A 19,005-nucleotide genomic window follows, 5' to 3' on the forward strand; every position below is an offset into this window, starting at 1 on the left:
AAACTGCATGTTTGCATTAAGCTTTTTGATACCTGCAGATGGGGGATGTATTTATGTAGTTGTGAAGTCAGTTGGATTTATCCATTTTTAAGGTAGATCTTTCCACAATGATGTGAGTGTCTTCTGATCACTTCCATCCTTTCTTCCAGTTTGGATCAATTTGTCCCTTTCTACCAACCATCATTAATAATTGCTCCAAACAGCAAAGGCAATGAAGCCATACAATAACTGAATTAGAGATAATTCTATCTGTATTTGACTTTAGAAAGCAAATATTTTAACATTATTTCAAATTGTCAAACAAACAGTGTTGTCTTTTCTTTGATTACAGGCATTCTGTTGGTGTGGAAATTATAGCTGTTAAAAGTGGATTGATCACGTGGATCTGTAGATAGCGAGCAAGAAACATACCATGCCCGTCCTATCTGAAGATTCAGGTATTTCTGCTACCTTAATCATTATATCATTCTCAATTTATGTTTTGAAAATGTGTTTTTCTGTAACTATCGTACATGAAATTGGAGATCCAGAAGCTTCTAAAGATAAGTCAGTTTCTAGTGCTATTCATGTACTGATCTGAACACATGCCTAGTTTAAAGTAAGCTGATAGTAAAAAAAACCAAAGCAAATTTAACAACAACAAAAGGAAACCTAATCTCGTTAAACCTATATAAAATGTAAAAAAAACAAACAAAAAGCAGTGCCCTTTGGCCATTTCTTTTTCAGATTATAAGTCAATTTTCTCATATCTGATGGCCCTGAGGTATGGCCAGTTCAACTGAATTGGGACCGAATTCCCAGTGGATATTTGGAAGATGTAGTCATCCAGAATAGATTAGATTTAGAGTTGTTATAGTCTTGGGAAGAGGGGATTAGTAATTAACAATGTGGTGTGGCAGGTATGGCCACATGTACCATGCCACTAGATCAGTGTTTTTCAGACTTGGAACTTCAAACTGGTTGGGGAATTCTGGAAGTCGAAGTCCGCAGATCTTGAAATTCTCAAGTTTGGAAAATTCTGCACCAGATGGTAACTGTTGACTTCCAATGTGAAATAAATATGTTTAATTGATTTTGATTTATGTGCTTTGCTTTTTTATATAGTATTTTAAAATGTTTACATTTTGGTACCTATGGCATTACATTGCTCCAGCTCAGAAGTTACTAATACCTATTCTAAGAACAATGAAGTTCTGCCTTTCTCTTGACTCCACTTTTCTTTTCCAGCTGATACCCAGCATTTAAGGATGTACATGATGATTAAGGCTTTTCTCCTTGAGTTAATCACTCCCATTCTAAGAAGCCATTTGCACAGATTTGGAATAGTTTTCAACTAATCCTTCCTTTTTTTCTTATCTGTCCCATTTTGACTCTGATCTTGCTGGTATGGAGCTCTGAACTTACATGTACAAAAATGGTGCAAAAGTGATGATAATCAGATAGGTGAAGTAGCTAGAATTGGTTGCTAAAAGCAATCTTGTATTCAGTGGAATAAATAAAAGATACAAAATCGACAAAGAAAAAGATTCTTGAAAGCCTGGGTACCAAAATAATAGCAGAACATGCTAAGAAATTTTCCTGGTGAGATGGAATTCTAAGAATAGGCTTCAGGATGAAAGTACGTTTTCTATTGTCACTGTTATTGTTTGGCAGACCTGGACTGTCTTTGTCCAATAAATAAAAGTTTGGATTTGGAACTGGAATCTCCAGAAATGTGAAAAGTAAACTTTAAGGAATTCTGGGAGTTGAAGTCCAGACATTTTAAAGTTGAAAGTTTGAGAGACACTGCTTTAAAAGGGATTTTTTTCTTCCAATTTTCTGGCTTTAAGCTGATATTTCAAAGTAATGTTATGAAGTCCTTCTTTGGGATAGATTAAACTTCTGTAAAATGCTATTTTACAATTTGATCATGGGCATTCTGACCAGTCCCTTTTATATTGATCCTTTAGGTTTGCATGAGACGCTTGCACTCCTGACCTCACAGCTGAGGCCTGACTCCAATCATAAGGAGGAGATGGTATTCCTGAGAGACATTTTTAGTGAGAGAAGTCTGAGCTGCTTAATGAAAGTAAATATTTTTCTTTAGAGAAAACCTTGCTGTTAGCTTCCTAGTTTTCCTCTTTGTCTGATATTCAAACTTGGGGCTCAAAATTGGACATTGTGACACGTGAATATGCTGCAGAGCATGTTTCTGAGCACACATAAAGTTTTGTGAACACCCACAACATACATTCCATAGTTTCTCAATGATACTTGGCTTGGCATACTTTGAGTTTTCACCCAGGCTGGGCCCTTTTTTTGGTGTATTAATAGTAAAGATTTTACATAATTTAGGGTCCAGTGGTGTGATAAGAAAGTGATGGAACCTAAGACTGCCAGAATCTATCAGACTTTGAGAATATTGTGTTGTACTTACTTTGTGGGCCATTGATCATAATAAGCAGAATATGGGATGATAGTGATAGGAATCAAGATGGCAGTTGTGACTGTGCAAGTAAAGCCCTGCCCCTTGTTCTTGAGCATGATGTGAGTGCACATACAGAAGAGCTGGGCCTCAGTTATACAGCTGTCGCTATCTATTTGTAGTTTGAGGTTTTATTTTTTACCCTACCGCATCCCTGAGGAAGCTTTTGATGACCCCTGGAGAAACAGCTTTAGTAGGTCTAAAGCTCTTCTGATGTTCTTAGGCTGTAATCAGTGAAAGATGAATAATGCAAACCTTTCCACTGCACAACATACAGTTTCCTGCTTGAATGCACAAGTGATTATATGCATTGGATTTGGAAATATTTGTTAAACAAAACATGTGATAGTTCTTTGGTTTCTTATGACCATGAATGGGAAATAATGTTTTCTAAAGGGACGAGGAAATGATTTGCAACAGCACGGACAAGTTACCCCCTCCCCGCCCCCGTCCCCCAAAAAAAGTGATGGGAAAAAACCAATTTGGAAAGTTATGCTTAGAGAAAAGGCTTGTAAAATAAGAAGACTTAATCTGATCTGATTGATAACCTTGATACTTGCTAGTGTTTTTACCTCACGCACATGATAGAATTCCTGAAAATAACCTGTCAATTGGATGGAAGACACTTTAAGTTGTAAGCATAGAAAACTGGGTTTTAATTGAAAATAGTGAAACTTGGGCTCCTGAAAACAAATGCATAGAGAGAAATGAAATATCAAGAGAAACTAGTCTTCTCATCCTCTGGTTCTAATTGCATAGATGTTTTGTTAGTGCATCAGATGGAATGAAAAAAAGTTTGTCAGTGAAATAATTCCTGATTTTAAGATGCTAATTAAATGAAGGGTTTAATGGTTAGTGGGAGGAGGCAATGTCTATTAAATCCAGGTGCATGTATGTTTTATGCATTTTATATATTTTATGCATATGTAGACTAACAAATGTATACAGGTAGTCCTCAACTAGAGCCTATTATTATGGTCGAAAGTCATGATGGTTGTTAATTGGGTCATCGCATGACACACACCATTTTACAACTTTTTTTGCAGCGGTGGTTAAGTGAATGAGGTGGTGGTAAAGTGAACCCTGTAAATGTGGTCCAGTTGCTGAGTGTTGAAAATGTGGTCGTGTGACTGTAGGGAAGGGGTGGCCATCGGAAATTTTTTCAGGATCTATCATAATTTTGAATGATGACTAAGCGACCGGTCGTAAACCAAGGATTATCTGTATGTAAAATGACTACCAGAATTTTATTCATGTGCACTAGCATGCAGAATGGCTAGATTTTGTCTGTTTTGGCCAGGTTTGCTAAACAAGGTCTGTGAAATCAAAGTTTACTGAAGTTGTTTACAAGGCTGTCATATTGTTAAAGAACTTCAGCTGTTTCATGGAATGGAAGAGTCTACTCTTCTGTCAACACAGATTTGCAGTGAATTGGAGTTAAATATGCAAGGCAAACAATTTAGATTTAGAAGGGCAGCATTTTAGCCCACAAAAAATTGCCTTCAAATTCCTCTTTTTAAACCAATTGGATTTTGCTGCAAATGAATCTACTTGTGAAAATGTGTTTTTTAAAACAAACAGACTGAATCTCTTTGAAATAAGCCTGATAATAAAACTTGTATTCAAGGTCTTTGCTCACAATTTGAAAGGAAAGAAAACCACTAGAATATGTAATGGTTGTAAACATTATTTTTGATAACATGGTTTACAAAGCTCTCTGCAGAACTTGGAGACTGTATTTTCAGCTAATAACAATGGATAGAAACACTTTTGGAGGGAACAGTGCATTCAAAAGAAATACAAGTAGATAAATTCTGTTTCTGCAACATCAATGCCTAGCGTTGATGTTTATACTGTACCAATAGTGCATAGTTTTTCTTTAAGAAACTTATAATTATTTTGGTTGGGTTATGGGTGATGTATTATTATAGGAGATGTCATTTTTTCAGACCTTTAGTCAAATTTGGAACTGGAAAGTATGCTGTGCATTTCCTGCAAAACAGTAGTCATAGAATGGGATCCAGTCCATTCACAGCATGATTGCCATAATTGGTTGTGGTCAATCACAGAATACCCAGAAGGCAACTTGTGTCTCATCAATGACCAGTTTGGCTAAGAAATTGTGTGCGACCTGAACCTATGGTATTCTATAGTCCTCAGAAGCCAAAGCATGTATTTGTTCCTCCATAAAACAATATTAATTTCATGGCATGTCCAAAAAATGCCCAGGGAAGAGATTGAGAGACTAGTGAGAAATCAAACAGTGTAGTATGTGGAATTCAAGGAATATAATCAATATTCAAAGAATAGAACTAAAATGGGATTGTCAAAATGCTTCACCAAATGTTTAGCTCCCTGATTAGCATATATAAGATACCAGTCTGATAGAAAAACTGGGAACTTGGACACACAATCCTTTTGCTAGGGAATCAAGGCACCCAACCTTGTACAGATATTTGGTTCAAAAAGTGGTCAGAACCTGGAATGAGAATTTCATTTGAGTGAATTTTAACTGGAAGCAATTTCTGTTTAAACCTAACTCACATTAAATACAACTAATTAATATATTATTATTATTATTAAATATTACATTATAATTATATATTATATTGTAATGACATTTATATATTATTATATGAAAAGTATTACAATTATTATTCAATATTATTTATTGGCCTAAACTGAATTAATAAAGAATTCAAAACCATTAATATGCAACTTCTTACATGTTACTAATTCTTCTGTATTGCCTGTAAAAATCACAAATAAATAAATACATGGTAACTCATGGAGAAACTCTGGGGCTCAGGAGGATTGTTCACACCATAAATATTTTGTGTATTTCTGCTTTGGGGACAGAATATGATTTTTGTTGTTTTCAAAGATGCTCTGAGTTGTAGAGAGGGTATCGCTGATAGCGTCCAGCCAACCTGGCATCTGCTGCTTTCCCACCTAAAGAGTATTCGTTCTGCAGCCCTGCTATCAGCCCTCAAGCATCCTGTGCTAAGAAAATAAAAATTGCAAGAGCCGTCAGGCAGCAGATGCTGCTGTAGCCACAGATTTATTTATTTTAAAAGAAGCCTGTTATGTTCTAGGCACCATATAGGTTCTCAAACTGATTGAGAGTAAAATGGGAAACTGGATCAGGTCTTTCTTTTCCACCGTCTCTCACATGTTAGATATTTCATTTGATTGAAATAAATCTTGTCTTGAAAGGATCTGTTTCTTAGATAGCTCCAACCACTGGAGGTTTTGTACGTGCGTACATGTGTATATTGTCTGTTTTCTGTTTCAGATTCATGAAAAATTGTGCCATTATGAACAACAAAGCCCGGTCCCAGTACTGCATAATGCCTCTGCTCTTGCTGAAGATGTAAGTTCATCAGGGAGAGAGCAAAGGGAAGGAAACAGAATGAAGAGTTGTCTTCAAGTGTGCCGTTTTTTCACTGCAGTGTTAAACTTGCTGAGGCTGAGAAACACTGCTTTAAAGAACAGCTGTGGGATTGCAAGATGAAAGTTTTGGTGGGCATCCTTTTCACATCAAATGGCACAATGTGGGAGAAGGGCTTCTCTGGATCACTTTGCCTTAATATTAAAGCTGGGGGAAATTGCTGGGTGGCACAGAATCGAGGAATTGATGCATGGATGGGATTGGACATCTTCTCCCTGCTGCTTGTCAGTTTTGAATTGCTTCCATTCTGAATTGTTAGTGAGATTCGATTCACTGTGAATTCTCAGAAATTACAGTACATCCATTACATTCTTCGCTCTTTCTTTATAAGGGATCTTAACTTAGCAGTAGAAAATATTCTGTATGTTCAGAAAACTTCATGGACAGTCTGCTTTCTCCAGCAAGGCTGAACATAATGTTGCCCATCAGGAAATAAATCCAGACATTGCCAATTTTTTCTTTTTTTTTGACTGGATGACAATCTTGAAATTTTGAGACCACGTTGTGCATAGTACTCTCACAAAATGCCTGGAAGTATGCACAACTTTGTCTCCCCGCAAAAAGGTTTTCCTAGGGGAAGTGGCTAGTCAATACATACATGAATCAAAAGTCAAACTAGTGAAACTGCCATCACCTACCCACAAAGCAAAGTGCTGGGCTAAGTCACCCACCAGTTTAATGGTGGAATGTAGTCTGGAGGCATTCCGGAGGAGCAAAAGACAGCAAAGTTTAGATAGTTTGGATGGGAGAGAGTTAAAATAGCTTCTCCTTAGCAAGTTCTCAGAGTATATGTTTAAAGGAGTAAATAATCTTCAGTTTGGCAAGGTTTCTGTCTATAGACAGGGAACAATAAAGGAAACTGCTTAGAAGAACCTCAGTTGTGCCTTTCTTGATTTTTGGAGAGTGGCCTTCTTAGAATATTGGTGAAATATTTATAAATGAAGATTGCTGGAAGTAGATGCTTTAAGTCAGCTCCCTGTGTTTCTTTGGTCCTTTTTAATTCTATGTATGTTGCAGGATTTATTTATTTATTTATTTTATTTATTTAATTAAATTTTTATACCGCCCTATTCCCGAAGGACTCAGGGCGGTTTACAGGGCAGCATAAAATATAATATAAAAATAGTATAAATTAAAATAGATTAAATTACATAAGCCCAACAATTAAAACAATACTAAAAGCTAAAACCCCTTCAGTCCAGGCCTGATAGATCAAAAAACCAGGTTTTCAGATCCCGGCGAAATGTACGCAGATTGGGGGCGGTCCGAAGTTCCACCGGTAAATCATTCCAAAGGGCAGGCGCGCCCACAGAGAATGCCCTCCCCCTGGGGATCACCCGCCGGCACTCCTTAACCGTCGGCACCCTGAGAAGGCCCTCCCTGTGGGAGCGCACAGGACGATGGGAAGTTGATGCCGGCAGCAGGTGTTCCCTTAGATAATCCGGACCCAAGCCATTCAGAGCTTTATAGGTCATTACCAGCACCTTGAATCTCACCCGGAGGGCAACCGGAAGCCAATGCAGCTCACGGAGAAGAGGTGTTACACGGGAGTATCGGGAAACTCCCATAACAACTCACGCGGCTGCATTCTGCACCAGTTGAAGCCTCCGCGTGGTCCTCAAGGGTAGCCCCATGTAGAGAGCGTTGCAGTAGTCTAGCCGGGAGGTCACGAGCGCATGGGTGACTGTGCGTAGGGCATCTCGGTCCAGATAGGGCCGCAACTGGCGCACCAGACGAAGGATGATACAAGAGTTGGACCAGAAGACCTTCCAAGTCCCTTTCAGCTCTGTTATTCTGTAATTCTGATACATTCCAGGATTTCTCCTCTGGACAGTTGTCCTTTTCTAGAGTGTGATCCTAAAATTAACAAACAAATCACCGGAAGTATAATAAGAAAAATATTCATCGTCTTGTCTGTTTTGTTTGTGGGTAAATTTCTCCCTTTTTTCTTTATTAAGGTGATAGAAGAATTGCAGACTGCACCGATGAATAACGATGAAAAGGAACTGCTTCAGTTGCTCTCGACTCCCCATCTCAGGGTAAAAGGCTTTCTTATTTGTAGCTCAAGGAAAGACTGCTGGTGCAAGCATTCACGTCCTTCGGATATAGCAAGTGGGAACTGTGGCTTTAGTCATCTTCTTTTTAACAGTTTTAGAGTTTTGCCATCACTTAACGTGTAACAGGCTAAAGCTGATTCCTGCTGCACAATTTCACAGGATCTTCAGAAGATTTTTTTACCCTCTGCCTGCTGTAAGGATGGGATTTCTAGTCAGTGAGAATGGATAAAGAATAAAATGTTTACAGAATTCAGCCATAAAGAAATAAAAGAGTTTGATTGGAATTAATATTTGCCACATAGTATGGGCACTGAAGGATTCGTTGAGAATGACAATTATTCTCATAGTCTATTTTGTTAGGAATATTAATCTGGGGCTACAAAAGTGACTACAAGAAGGCAGCAAAGAGACATCTGAAACATCTGATTCTTTGCTGACAACTATTGTCTGTCCAGATTTTGGCAGCCTAGTTTGATTGTCTGTCTATCCGTCCATTCCTCTATCCATCCATCTATCCTGTCAAGTATATCAGAGGTCCCCCACCCACACACTATGTAGCCCGGTACCAGGCTGCCGCCATGCAAGCAGTGAGTGAGCGCGTAAAACCATCACCTCTTCTCTTCCCCCCAGCAGTCTGCAGAGTCAGAAATGTTGAAAAGAGCTGAAATAGAACAAATGTGGAAATCAAAGACGTGCAAGCTAATATTACTTTTATTATAGAGTTTTAATAACATAATCATGCAAGTCTGAACGTGCTTCCCCTTTCCTTCCTCCCTACTTCCCTTTTTCTTCATGATAAGTAAGGAGCTTCATGTCTGAGGTGCTTACTTAAATTGCATTTCTGCCCTGGACTCTGATTTCTTTTATCTTGCCATTGTCTTGGTTGCAGTTTTTCCTCTTGTTCCTCCAGATGACTCCTTATGCCCAATTATATGTTCCCATTTTGTAGTGGAGAAACAATTTCTAGAGTGAAAGGGTGCCATAACCCTCCTTTCAAATGGCTTCCATCTTTACTTGTATCAACTTTCCTGATGAAAAGAAGGGTTATGTATATACAGAGGAGGTGCTTGATTTTGTTTACTCCAGGTGTCCCTTTTACCCCTATATGGGATCTGCAGGAGTTAGGCCAGAGAAAGCTACTTCTTTTTTTCAATTTGGGGAGCTGGAGAGTCCCTTAAAGGGAGAAATTTCCCCCCTTAAATTTAACTTGTGCGGATTCAAGTGGGAGCCAATGGTGGTAGTTGTGTTAATGTGTAGCAGTTATTCAGTTTCAAGGCTACCGATCATCATGCCAGGAATCCATTAATTTATAGCAGGGGTGTGAGAAAGAGAGTGAGTTTTAAATACCAGATCACAGATAGTCCTCGACTTACAACTATTCGTTTAGTGACTGTTCAAAGTTAGAACAACACTGGAAAAAGTGACTTATGACCATTTTTCATATTTATGACCATTGCAACATCCCCATGGTCACATGATCAAAATTCAGATCCTTGGCAACTAGCATATATTTGTGATGATTGTAATGTCCAGGAAGCCATGTGATTGGGACCCTCTGATAAGCAAAGTCAATGGGGAAGCCAGATTCACTTAACAACCATGAACAACTGCAGTGATTCACTTCACTGCGGCTAGAAAAGTCATTAATTGGGGCAAAACTCACTTAACCACTGTCTTGCTTAGCAACAGAAATTTCGGGCTCAGTTGTGGTCATAAGTTGAGGACTACCTGTATTTGTGCCTTTTTTTGGCAGCAGCAAATCAACTGATTTGTACGGTTTCATTCTTACCTGCAGAAAAGATTATTAATCTGCTGAGCCCTCTCTGTGAGATTTCTGCCTAGTCTAGTCTGTGTGGATCTAAAAAGTGAAGTATCAGAAGATCTTGGATTTACAGCTAAATACCAGGCAAAGAACTTCTAAAACTAATTTATTTTGTATGTTAACACCCCCACCTTAAGAACATTTGGCTTAATTTTAAGGGGTTCAAAGTTTTTAAGGATGTTTTAGCTTTTGTAAGCTGTAAAGTGTCAGTTCGGTTCTCCAAACATCTTTCCAACTCTCCAAAATAAAAATGGATCTGAAATGTTCAGCTATACTTACTTTTGAACATCCACATGTTGTGATAGGGTGGAATGAAGGATGTGCCACTAGGTTCAGGTTGCCCCATCCCTGCCCACACACATGCTGGATGGAAAATTTTGGGTATTGAAGTCATACGTGTTAAAGTTGATGAGGTTCTAGCTACCCAGCAGATGTCTGAAATGGCTGCTTCACTTTGGCTAATAGTAGGGCTGGCCATAAGAAGCGAGGAGCGGAGATCAACTTGTGATGTAGGGCTTTGGGGCCAGAGGGGGTTTGTGTTCAGAAAAAAATACAAATAGCAATGCATGGCACTAGAAAGATGACAACATTTGTGCCAGGCACACATTCAGGAGGATGTTCCAGAGTGGATGTCAGCCTTGTCATCATAAGAAGATCCTTCTCCAGCCACCTAGCTATGGGAAGCTCCACACCATAGACAGGGAGTTGTGCACTGGGAGCTTAGGGTTTGCTCCTAGATATGAGAATCCATGTGTGGGGCTTGAATGGTGGCTATAGACACTTCCCTTTTTTATGGCACATGACAAGGCATACAAGAGGCAGGACTGCATTGCAACACTGCATCTGCTATCTTGCCCTTTAGACATTCTTTCCCCTCCATGGTTGCTCCCAAACGTTGGGAGGTCTGCCCTACTGATCCATTCCTGCTGATTCTCTAGTGGTGAGAAGACAGTATTTAGGAATTTATGAGTCCATGCTCAGGCAATATCTTGCTACTCCTTTTAAAGTCATTCTGCCTGGGATTTGTTTTTCAAAAAATGCTTTTTAATGCTCCTTAAGGTTAATGGGTAATTCTATCCTGAATTCTGCAATATAGTTATCCCCTAAGGTTTTTATTCTGTGTCTTTAATATCTTGCATGGGAGAAAAGTAGAATAAAGCTTTTCATAATTTACCCTACTTCACAAGATGAATAGGGAAAGGACAGATGACGGATATGAAAGCTTTTTTTTTTTAAGAAGTACTTTGCACGTGCTTGGATGGTATGAACTGAAAGCTGCTAAGCTTTGGGTTTTTTCATCCTTTCCTAACCTGCAATTTTACTTACCTTCTACAAATTTGTTAATGTTTATTTAAACCCTTTGCTTCTTGGGTCCAGATTCTCTCTCTGTAACAGAAATAGTTGTTCCCTCTTGTTATCATATCAGAACTTTATTCTTCTACTCTGCAAGGGAATCCTTTACCTTCCTTCCCATTAGATTTGAATATGCAGATAATAAACAGGGTTTTAATGAGAGTGTTTTAATAACTTGTACTGACTAAGAAACTGAAGACAAAGGCATTCGAATTGCAGAGGTCTATTATAAATTCAGAATCTACTAAAAGAAACCCATGCACAAAAGAATTTGAAATTAAAAGAGATTACATTTAATATACCCAGTGAAGACTTCTTCTCCACTTGGCTGAGAATGGGAGTGGGTGGCAGACATACGTAATTATGCAGCTGTATTTATCCGAAATATAAAAAGTATATGTTTACATAAGACCCATAAACTGCAAAAATGGATATCCTGGGGTTCATGAGCCACAGGCAGCCCATGACATCCTTGGAGGGTGGGTGGTAGGACCAACTCCTGTGACCCTTTTCTTTGGCTTTTAGTGCTTTTTAAGAGAAAGGAGGCATTCAAGCCAACCAGTCGGAACAGAGAACTATTTCAGGTCATGACAGTAAAAAAAAGAGAGAGAGAGAGAAATCCTGTTAATCTGCTAAAAAATAAATGTGGCTTTAAAACCTTCAAACATGCATACTGAATGGTACTTAGGTAGGTGCTTAGATTTTGTAGATGTTTATGCTGATTAGGGATTATTATATTTATAATAAACTTTATTTACATATTTAAGCCTGATTCTCCTTTAACCCTCATGAAGGTGCTTCCCCCCAACCCGAGAAAGAGGGACACTATATCACTTCCGAAAATGCTGCCCACATAGCAGTCCACAGTATTTTTGTACCTCTGCCATGAGGCTGGAGGAGCTACTGCAACACATGTTATTTTCTATGCAGTGAATGACTCTATGGGCTGAAGAAAAACAGTGCTTTGGGGCAGAAGAGAAACTTGCAAGCTGCTTTGAAGCAGACAAGGAGGTTCAAAGTTCTGAGCTGTAAAAAAGCAGAAAGCAATATCGTCTCTTGTTGCAAGAACTGGGAGCCTTCCACTGCCTTTTTCCTTGGATGTTTCTCAGCTCTATGGTCCAAAGCTCTCGCAATGCTTTTGGCTGGGCCAGGTGTGCAGCTGAGGCACTGAGAATATTTACTTTCTCCTTCCCTTCCCTATCATTCCTTATTTTGCAGCAGCTAGTCTGCACTGTTTGGTACAGTACAGACTGCCTTTCAAGGATCACAGTCCTCTCTTTCCCAATCTTTTTCTTTCCAAATGTCTATTGTCAGCAAGTGATTCCTGGGAATGAAGCTCTGTGAAAACACAGGGGATATAACACGGGTGAATGCACTCAGGGTATGCTGACTAGTTCTGTGCAGACTTAGCCAACCATGACAGAGAGCCTCTCTTTTCCTCTTTCTCTCTCTCTTTGATCTCCCATGGGAGCCCTACATAGCCCTTTGATTTGTATACTGATGGGAATATCAGTTCCTTATATATGCGCTGTTGATCTTTCATGAGATCAGTATTCCTCTGGGCAAAACTAAGAAAAGGAACAGTACAGGCTGGTGTGATGAGGTTCAGTTCCCTCTGGCAGCCAGAACAGAAATGACCAAAGAAGAGAAGAACCAGCATCTGAGTGAAGGGACAGTCCTGCTCCAGGCCAATTACAGTAGTCCTCAACTTATGATCACAATAGGGACAGGACGTTTGTCATTAAGTGAGTTGAGCCAATTTTATCATTTTTTTACCTTTTTAAGTAAATCACAGTGGATTTTCCCATTGACTTTGCTTGTCTGAAACTATCTGGGAAGTCTCAAATGGTGACCCTGGGACCAGCATAAACATATGCCAGTTAACAAGTGCCTAAATTTTGATCATGTGTCCATGGTGGTGCTCTGATGGTTGTAAGTATGAGGGCTGGCTGTAAGTCATTTTTTTTCAACACTGTTGTAACTTTGAACAGTCACTAAATGAATAGTGTTAAGTTAGGAACTGTAGAGACCAAAAGTGGCCAATTGTCCATAGAATTCTCTATGCAACATTGAACGTCTGGCATGGAAAGTTTTCTTCCAACTTCCAATGAAAACACTGGTTCCTTGCCTGGATCACTTTGCTCCTGCTTCAACCACACATTGGCAAGCTGCAGAAGTTACACCTTGTGAGGAAAGGTCTTCAGTATGTGGTAGGTAAATCTTAAAGTGAGGGCAAGGAGGATGTGTGGATAAACCTTAGAGGGAGATTCATTGCATTACCTTAGGTGAAACAAAATGGATGAAAAATCTTGAGCAATTTAAGATATCCATGCATTCCAAAACCAAGCCTTTCCCCCCGCCCCCCAAATGTATATAGTTTATAAGGGGCAAAAATGCACCTGTTAAATATAGAATACAGAATAACAGAGTTGGAACAGACTTTGGAAATCTAGTCCAACCTCCTGCTCATGCAGGAGATGCTGTGCCATGGTGGACAAATGGCTGTCCAATCTCTTCTTGAAAGCCTCCAGTGATGAAGACAAGCCGTTCCACTGGTTAATTGTTCTCACTGACAGCAAACTTCTTCTTAACTCTAGGTTGGATCATTCCCTGTTAGTCTAGACAAACCCATTTCCTGCAACTGTTCATCATATTTTAGCCTCCAGCCCCCTAATCATCTTTGTGGCTCTTCTCTGCGCTCTTTTGAGAGTCTCAGTATTTTTTTGTATCATAGTGGCCAAAACTGGATGCAATATTCCAGGTGTGGTGTTACCACAGCAGTATAAAATGAAACTAACAGTTCATGTGACCATGATACTGTTAACTATTAATTAATGGCTCTTCAGTATTACCCTAAACCAGGGGTCAGCAACCTGAAACAGTGAAAGAGCCATTCGGAACCAGTTCCCTCACAAAAGGAAAAACTGGGAGCCGCAAAAAATATGTGCGCATGCACGTACATGCGCACATGCGCAGAACAGGGTTTGACTGGAGCCAAGGCGAGATATGCACCTACCCTGCATATTTGAATTGATTGGTTGAACTTTTTTAGTCCCACTTTTTTTTTTTTTTGGACTGCACATGGCAGAGGACCGGGAGCCGCAGGAGACGGCTGAAAGAGCCGCATGCGGTTCCGGAGCCACGGGTTGCAGACCTGTGCTCTAAACAAATTGAGCATTTGGCTTTACCTTTTCCCATGACATCGTCAGATCACAAGCCAAACCCCTGAGGACTCCTGACAGGACAAAAAGCAAAGTTTGGCACTGAATGCTAGAAAATTGCCCTCTGTTGAGACAGGGTGCAGAATGTGTTTCGAGTTTGCCAGCAAGTACATAGTAACTAGATTTTCACAATACATTTAAAATGGGGTTGGATGGTTTTTGGTTAGCGTCTTGTAGCAAACCACCCATTATCATAGTGTGTTGTGTAAACTAAGCCATCACATATTTGTTTAGGCATTGTATCTTAAGTGAATATAGCAATTATATTTTTGTTACCCTGGATTTAAGGTTAGTGTGATGTGCCAACCTAGCTGCTGAAATCCCAGGGAAGGAAGAAGCGAACAGAAATGTTTGGAAGTGTTTGAGGGCTATTTTGGAAAAAAACAGAGGACAGGGAATGAATGGGTAAAGCCTCCTCTCTCCAATTATTTCTTTCTGTTATATCCAGTGGAAGTGGGGTTTTTTTATTCAGAAATGGCTAGTGAGCTACTATACATTCTGGTGAGCAGAAGGTGGAATGGATAAAAATAAACACCATGGCCTTTTAAAGACAGGTAAAATTACTTTTTCTTTGGCAACAAGGATGAGTAGAATTTCCATGCTTGCTTGGTATGTAGAGATTCACACATGCAGTCCCTAATATCTCAAATTTAAAATAATTGGGAAGTAGGTGGGGAAAACATTTCTCTGTCTAAAATTCTGAAAAGCCATTTTTCCTTGAAGTAGACAACCTTGTATTCAACTCTCCTTTCTTTTTGGAGTTCCTTTTCCACCAGTATTGTTAACATTTAGATTGCAATATTTTTGGAACAACTTTGGAACCTTGACTAAACTGAAGTGCATGCAAAATGTTGTGACGCTACAGCTTGCTTGGTCTGTGAGACTCCTATTAATATAACGTGAAAAACTATTGATATTGGAGATTTGATATTTTTTTGACAGAGGTTCATTAGCTTATTCATTTTTTTTATTCTTGTATTTTTTTAATAGTGTGCACCTGCATGGTTGCTGCCTAGTCTGTCTCTTTCTTTCAGTCATGACTGTATATTTATTTGTTCTGAGATTGCTGTATTTTCTTGAAATGTGAAAATATGCTCTGAGCTCCATTGTAGCTTTGTGGCTGTCTGCCAGCTTGGATCCATTGTATGAAATATTTAATACTGCTCTGCAAGCAGAGGGATTGTGTTCTTTTTAGATTTATCTTGGATCTTATAAAACATGCAAGAACTAGAGGCGAAAAACAATATAAGAGGGACGAAGATGAGTATTTGAATTCAAAGACAAATGAGTTTTTCCTTGCACATAAATACACATCATGTGAATCAAAAAGTTATTTCTTCAAGTATCCTGTAAAATGATTTTTAATATGATCACAGATATCTGTATTGCTTCTTTTGTTAAAGGCCGTGTGTGATTAGTAAAATTCAGTTAAAAAGAGTTAGATTCTACTGTTCCTTCATGAAAGCAAAAATACAAATGTGCTTCCTGATCTAACATTTTATTTTCATGGTGGCCAGCTGCATAAAAACATATATTCACATGTGGTTCTGTTATAACAGTTATGGCAAATAAGAATATTTCACAAATGGAATGGTTTGTGCTTTTTTGTGTCATACACTGGACAATCACTGGGACACTTGTAATAGATATTATTTACTCTTTTCAGCAAGCATAGACTGTTGTTGGGTTTGATATAATGTAGAATTATCATTGTTTTAAATAAACTATAATGTTCTGTTATTTTTGAGATCACCCAGCAACCAACTTAGATGACCAACTATGATTAGAGACCTTAATTTGAAACTCATCTGCAAGCCATTGTACCCTAAATAGCTGGCTGTGGTATCTGAGTTATCAAACTTGTCAGTTTATAATTAGGTGATTATGTTATCTAAACAACAGTTACAACAGTGAATTAATACTGAAATTGAATGCTGAGCTCAAAATATGGCTTAATTTCTTAACCAGGGCAGGGGAATTTAAAAGAGTAGTCTGACCATTGATTAACTCTTTTAAATCGATTTAAAACACAGCAAAGATTATTCTAGATTATTTTGCTTATTGTTAGGTCACTTTAGATTATTGTTTTTCAATGTGGCAATTTTACAGTGGGTAGATTTCAACTCTGAAATATTCTTTGCTGATTGGGGAATTCTGAGAGTTTAAATCCACACATCTTAAAGTCATTCTGTTCTGTTCTATTATAGTCCAGTCCAGTCCAGTCTAGTCTAGTCTAGTCTAGTCTATAGTTGCCAACTTTGAAAAACTGTTTTTCAGAATAGGAAGCTATAAATACTGACATGTATATTTATTGTGAGTTAGGTAGCTTACAGATTTTTCAGTCAATGAGTTATTGCCATTTTTTGGCAAAGGTGGTAACTTATCTTGTTAACTAAGAGTCTATTGATAACACATATCAACAGTTTGGTATTTGAGTTAATTATTGATTTGATTTGAGTTGCATGGCTACTAACCTTACTCTGTGCCAGGAAGCTTACAACAGATAACAATTAAAATGCCAGCATAAGAAAAACTGTAAGGACAGCTGAGGTAAAGATCCAGTTGACAATAACTCAAAACCATAGCCCACAAGGGCCAACTAAGTAGCTCACTCTCAAGCCCATGGAGTTTCCTAATCATGCCATCAAATTGCTAGGATCAGATAGGAGGAGCTAGAAGGCAGAGTGAATTAAGATTCTCCAGAGAAAACAAATTTTGACATAAACACAATGCAGCATTAACACTGTACAGGTAGGTTGCAATTAGTACAAGTTTGAATAATGCAGTACTCGATTTAGTGCAAATTATAAGTCGATACCAGTTCACGTTTGGGCTTCCGGGGGAAGCATGGCAAACTGAACATGGTTCTGTGAAAGCGAAGCCAAAAATTGTGTCCAAAACCAAGGAATTAGTGAAGAGACCTGTTCCTTGGATCATATCTGGAAAAGAAGAGGATGGGTCATGTCTGCATGACAGGGCTTCTTGTAAGAAAACTGCAGGAGGAGCTTTCCATTTTCTGTGGGTTTGAGCACTAGGAGGTGACGGGATCAACAATATTGCTTGCAATAGGGGCAGAACTTTTTAAATGACACTAAGTTTGCAAACCTCACCAATCATTTTCAGAAATTATCTATTAACCATTGTAAAGCTTTTAGAGATCTTTGGAACAACAAATTTGAAAAGTTGAAAAATTAGGTCAGCTTTTCTTCAGTTTGAACAAGAAGAATATTAAGTATAAGGCTAAGAACTTAAAAAAATCTGAAATGAACAGCAAAAAGCCAAATAAGATTTTGATCTTAGGACATTATAAATGGAATAAAGATCTGAGTAAATTTGGAATGTTGAAACTACAATAAGACTTTGGAATTAAGTATAAAGAATAAGCAGCTTTTTGTGGGAATTAGATCTGTTTTGGTTTATGGAGGTATAAGAGATAAGCAAAAATTGGGTACAAAAAGAATCTAAAGATTTTAGTCAGAGGAAAAGATATGCAAGGCTATAAAATGTAAAAGTTTATAAAAATGAAAATACTAAAGATACTTGTTTTCAAAATACTTTTGAAAATTGGTGTCAGAAATTAATAGCCAGATTATCAACAATGTCATAATAATGTCTATGCACTGATTATGTCCAAAAGATGTTATTGAATAAATGACAGTTGTAGAACAAATTTTATCTGACAAGATGATGGGACAAGAGAATGGCTTGGAAAAAAGAATGAGCATCTTTATTAACAATTTCCTGAATCCAAAAATATTGTACAAAGTATCAAATTGCTAAACAAAATACCTAGTATCTTTGTTTTAATGGAATAACAGTCTGGCACCAATATCATAAACACTTGAGAAGCTCTAGATTCCATTATTCCCAAGAAACATTAGATATACTTGTTTAAATCATTGATTTTAACTGCAGATTTCCTTGATGTAAGGCACTGGGATTTCTCATGTTTGGATTTAAAATAAACTGCGGGGCTTGATCATTTATGGTATTTGTGACAAATATTTTAATTAAATATGTTGGAGTATCAGGTGAATGACCTGATAAAAATATTGTCCTGCCAGATCTAAAGGCATCAGATAATTAGTGCAACATCTGATTTTTAACAAGTGAAAACAAAGATGGAAGAATTTGTGGGAAAACATTAGGAATGTTCCAAGTGAATCAAACCATTGTCTGGAAAAGTTTTCCTACCTCCCAAGTTCTGTGTTTGGGGCAAGATAATTATATAATCAAAGCCTTTGGAAGATTTCTTCTCAATTATTATATTATGTAATGATTAGGTTTTGCAAATAAAGGGGAATTTAAAAACTGGTGCCTTGGATGATGGGCTGACAAGTTTATTTGAAATGCTTTGAAGTTGGTAGAGCTGCTCTCTACATATTTGTAAAGATTGAATTATGTTGTCATATTGGGTTTACTTGAACAGTCCCAGTTTTATTGTGAAAACCTATTCGCTGCCCTGCATGGTTACAGATGTTGAACAGAAAAGTTGGAGGCATAGCAACCCAGAATAAACATGTCAGTATCTGCTTTGATCCTTTATTACAAACCTGTTGGATGATAGTTCCCCTTATCTTCTATAAAGATAGTTATGTTGACCATTGATTATGAGAATTGGGCACTATTGTTTTGAG

At 38.1% G+C, this 19,005-nt stretch overlaps 1 protein-coding gene across 1 annotated transcript in view; it reads left to right on the forward strand.

Moving 5' to 3' along the window:
• The first annotated feature begins 369 nt into the window (after positions 1-369).
• The window catches only part of MPP3 (MAGUK p55 scaffold protein 3), a 75,397-nt gene continuing 56,761 nt past the window's right edge, over positions 370-19,005 (forward strand). The window contains exons 1-4 of the mRNA XM_081345524.1: positions 370-437; positions 1,950-2,068; positions 5,760-5,837; positions 7,874-7,954. Of these exons, the coding sequence (XP_081201650.1) occupies positions 413-437; positions 1,950-2,068; positions 5,760-5,837; positions 7,874-7,954 (303 nt within the window). The 5' untranslated portion in view covers positions 370-412. The remainder of the gene's footprint in view (positions 438-1,949; positions 2,069-5,759; positions 5,838-7,873; positions 7,955-19,005) is intronic.

The sequence above is a fragment of the Vipera berus genome, assembly GCF_964194415.1.
Source record: "Vipera berus genome assembly, chromosome: Z".
In the NCBI taxonomy this organism is placed as follows: Eukaryota; Metazoa; Chordata; class Lepidosauria; order Squamata; family Viperidae; genus Vipera; species Vipera berus.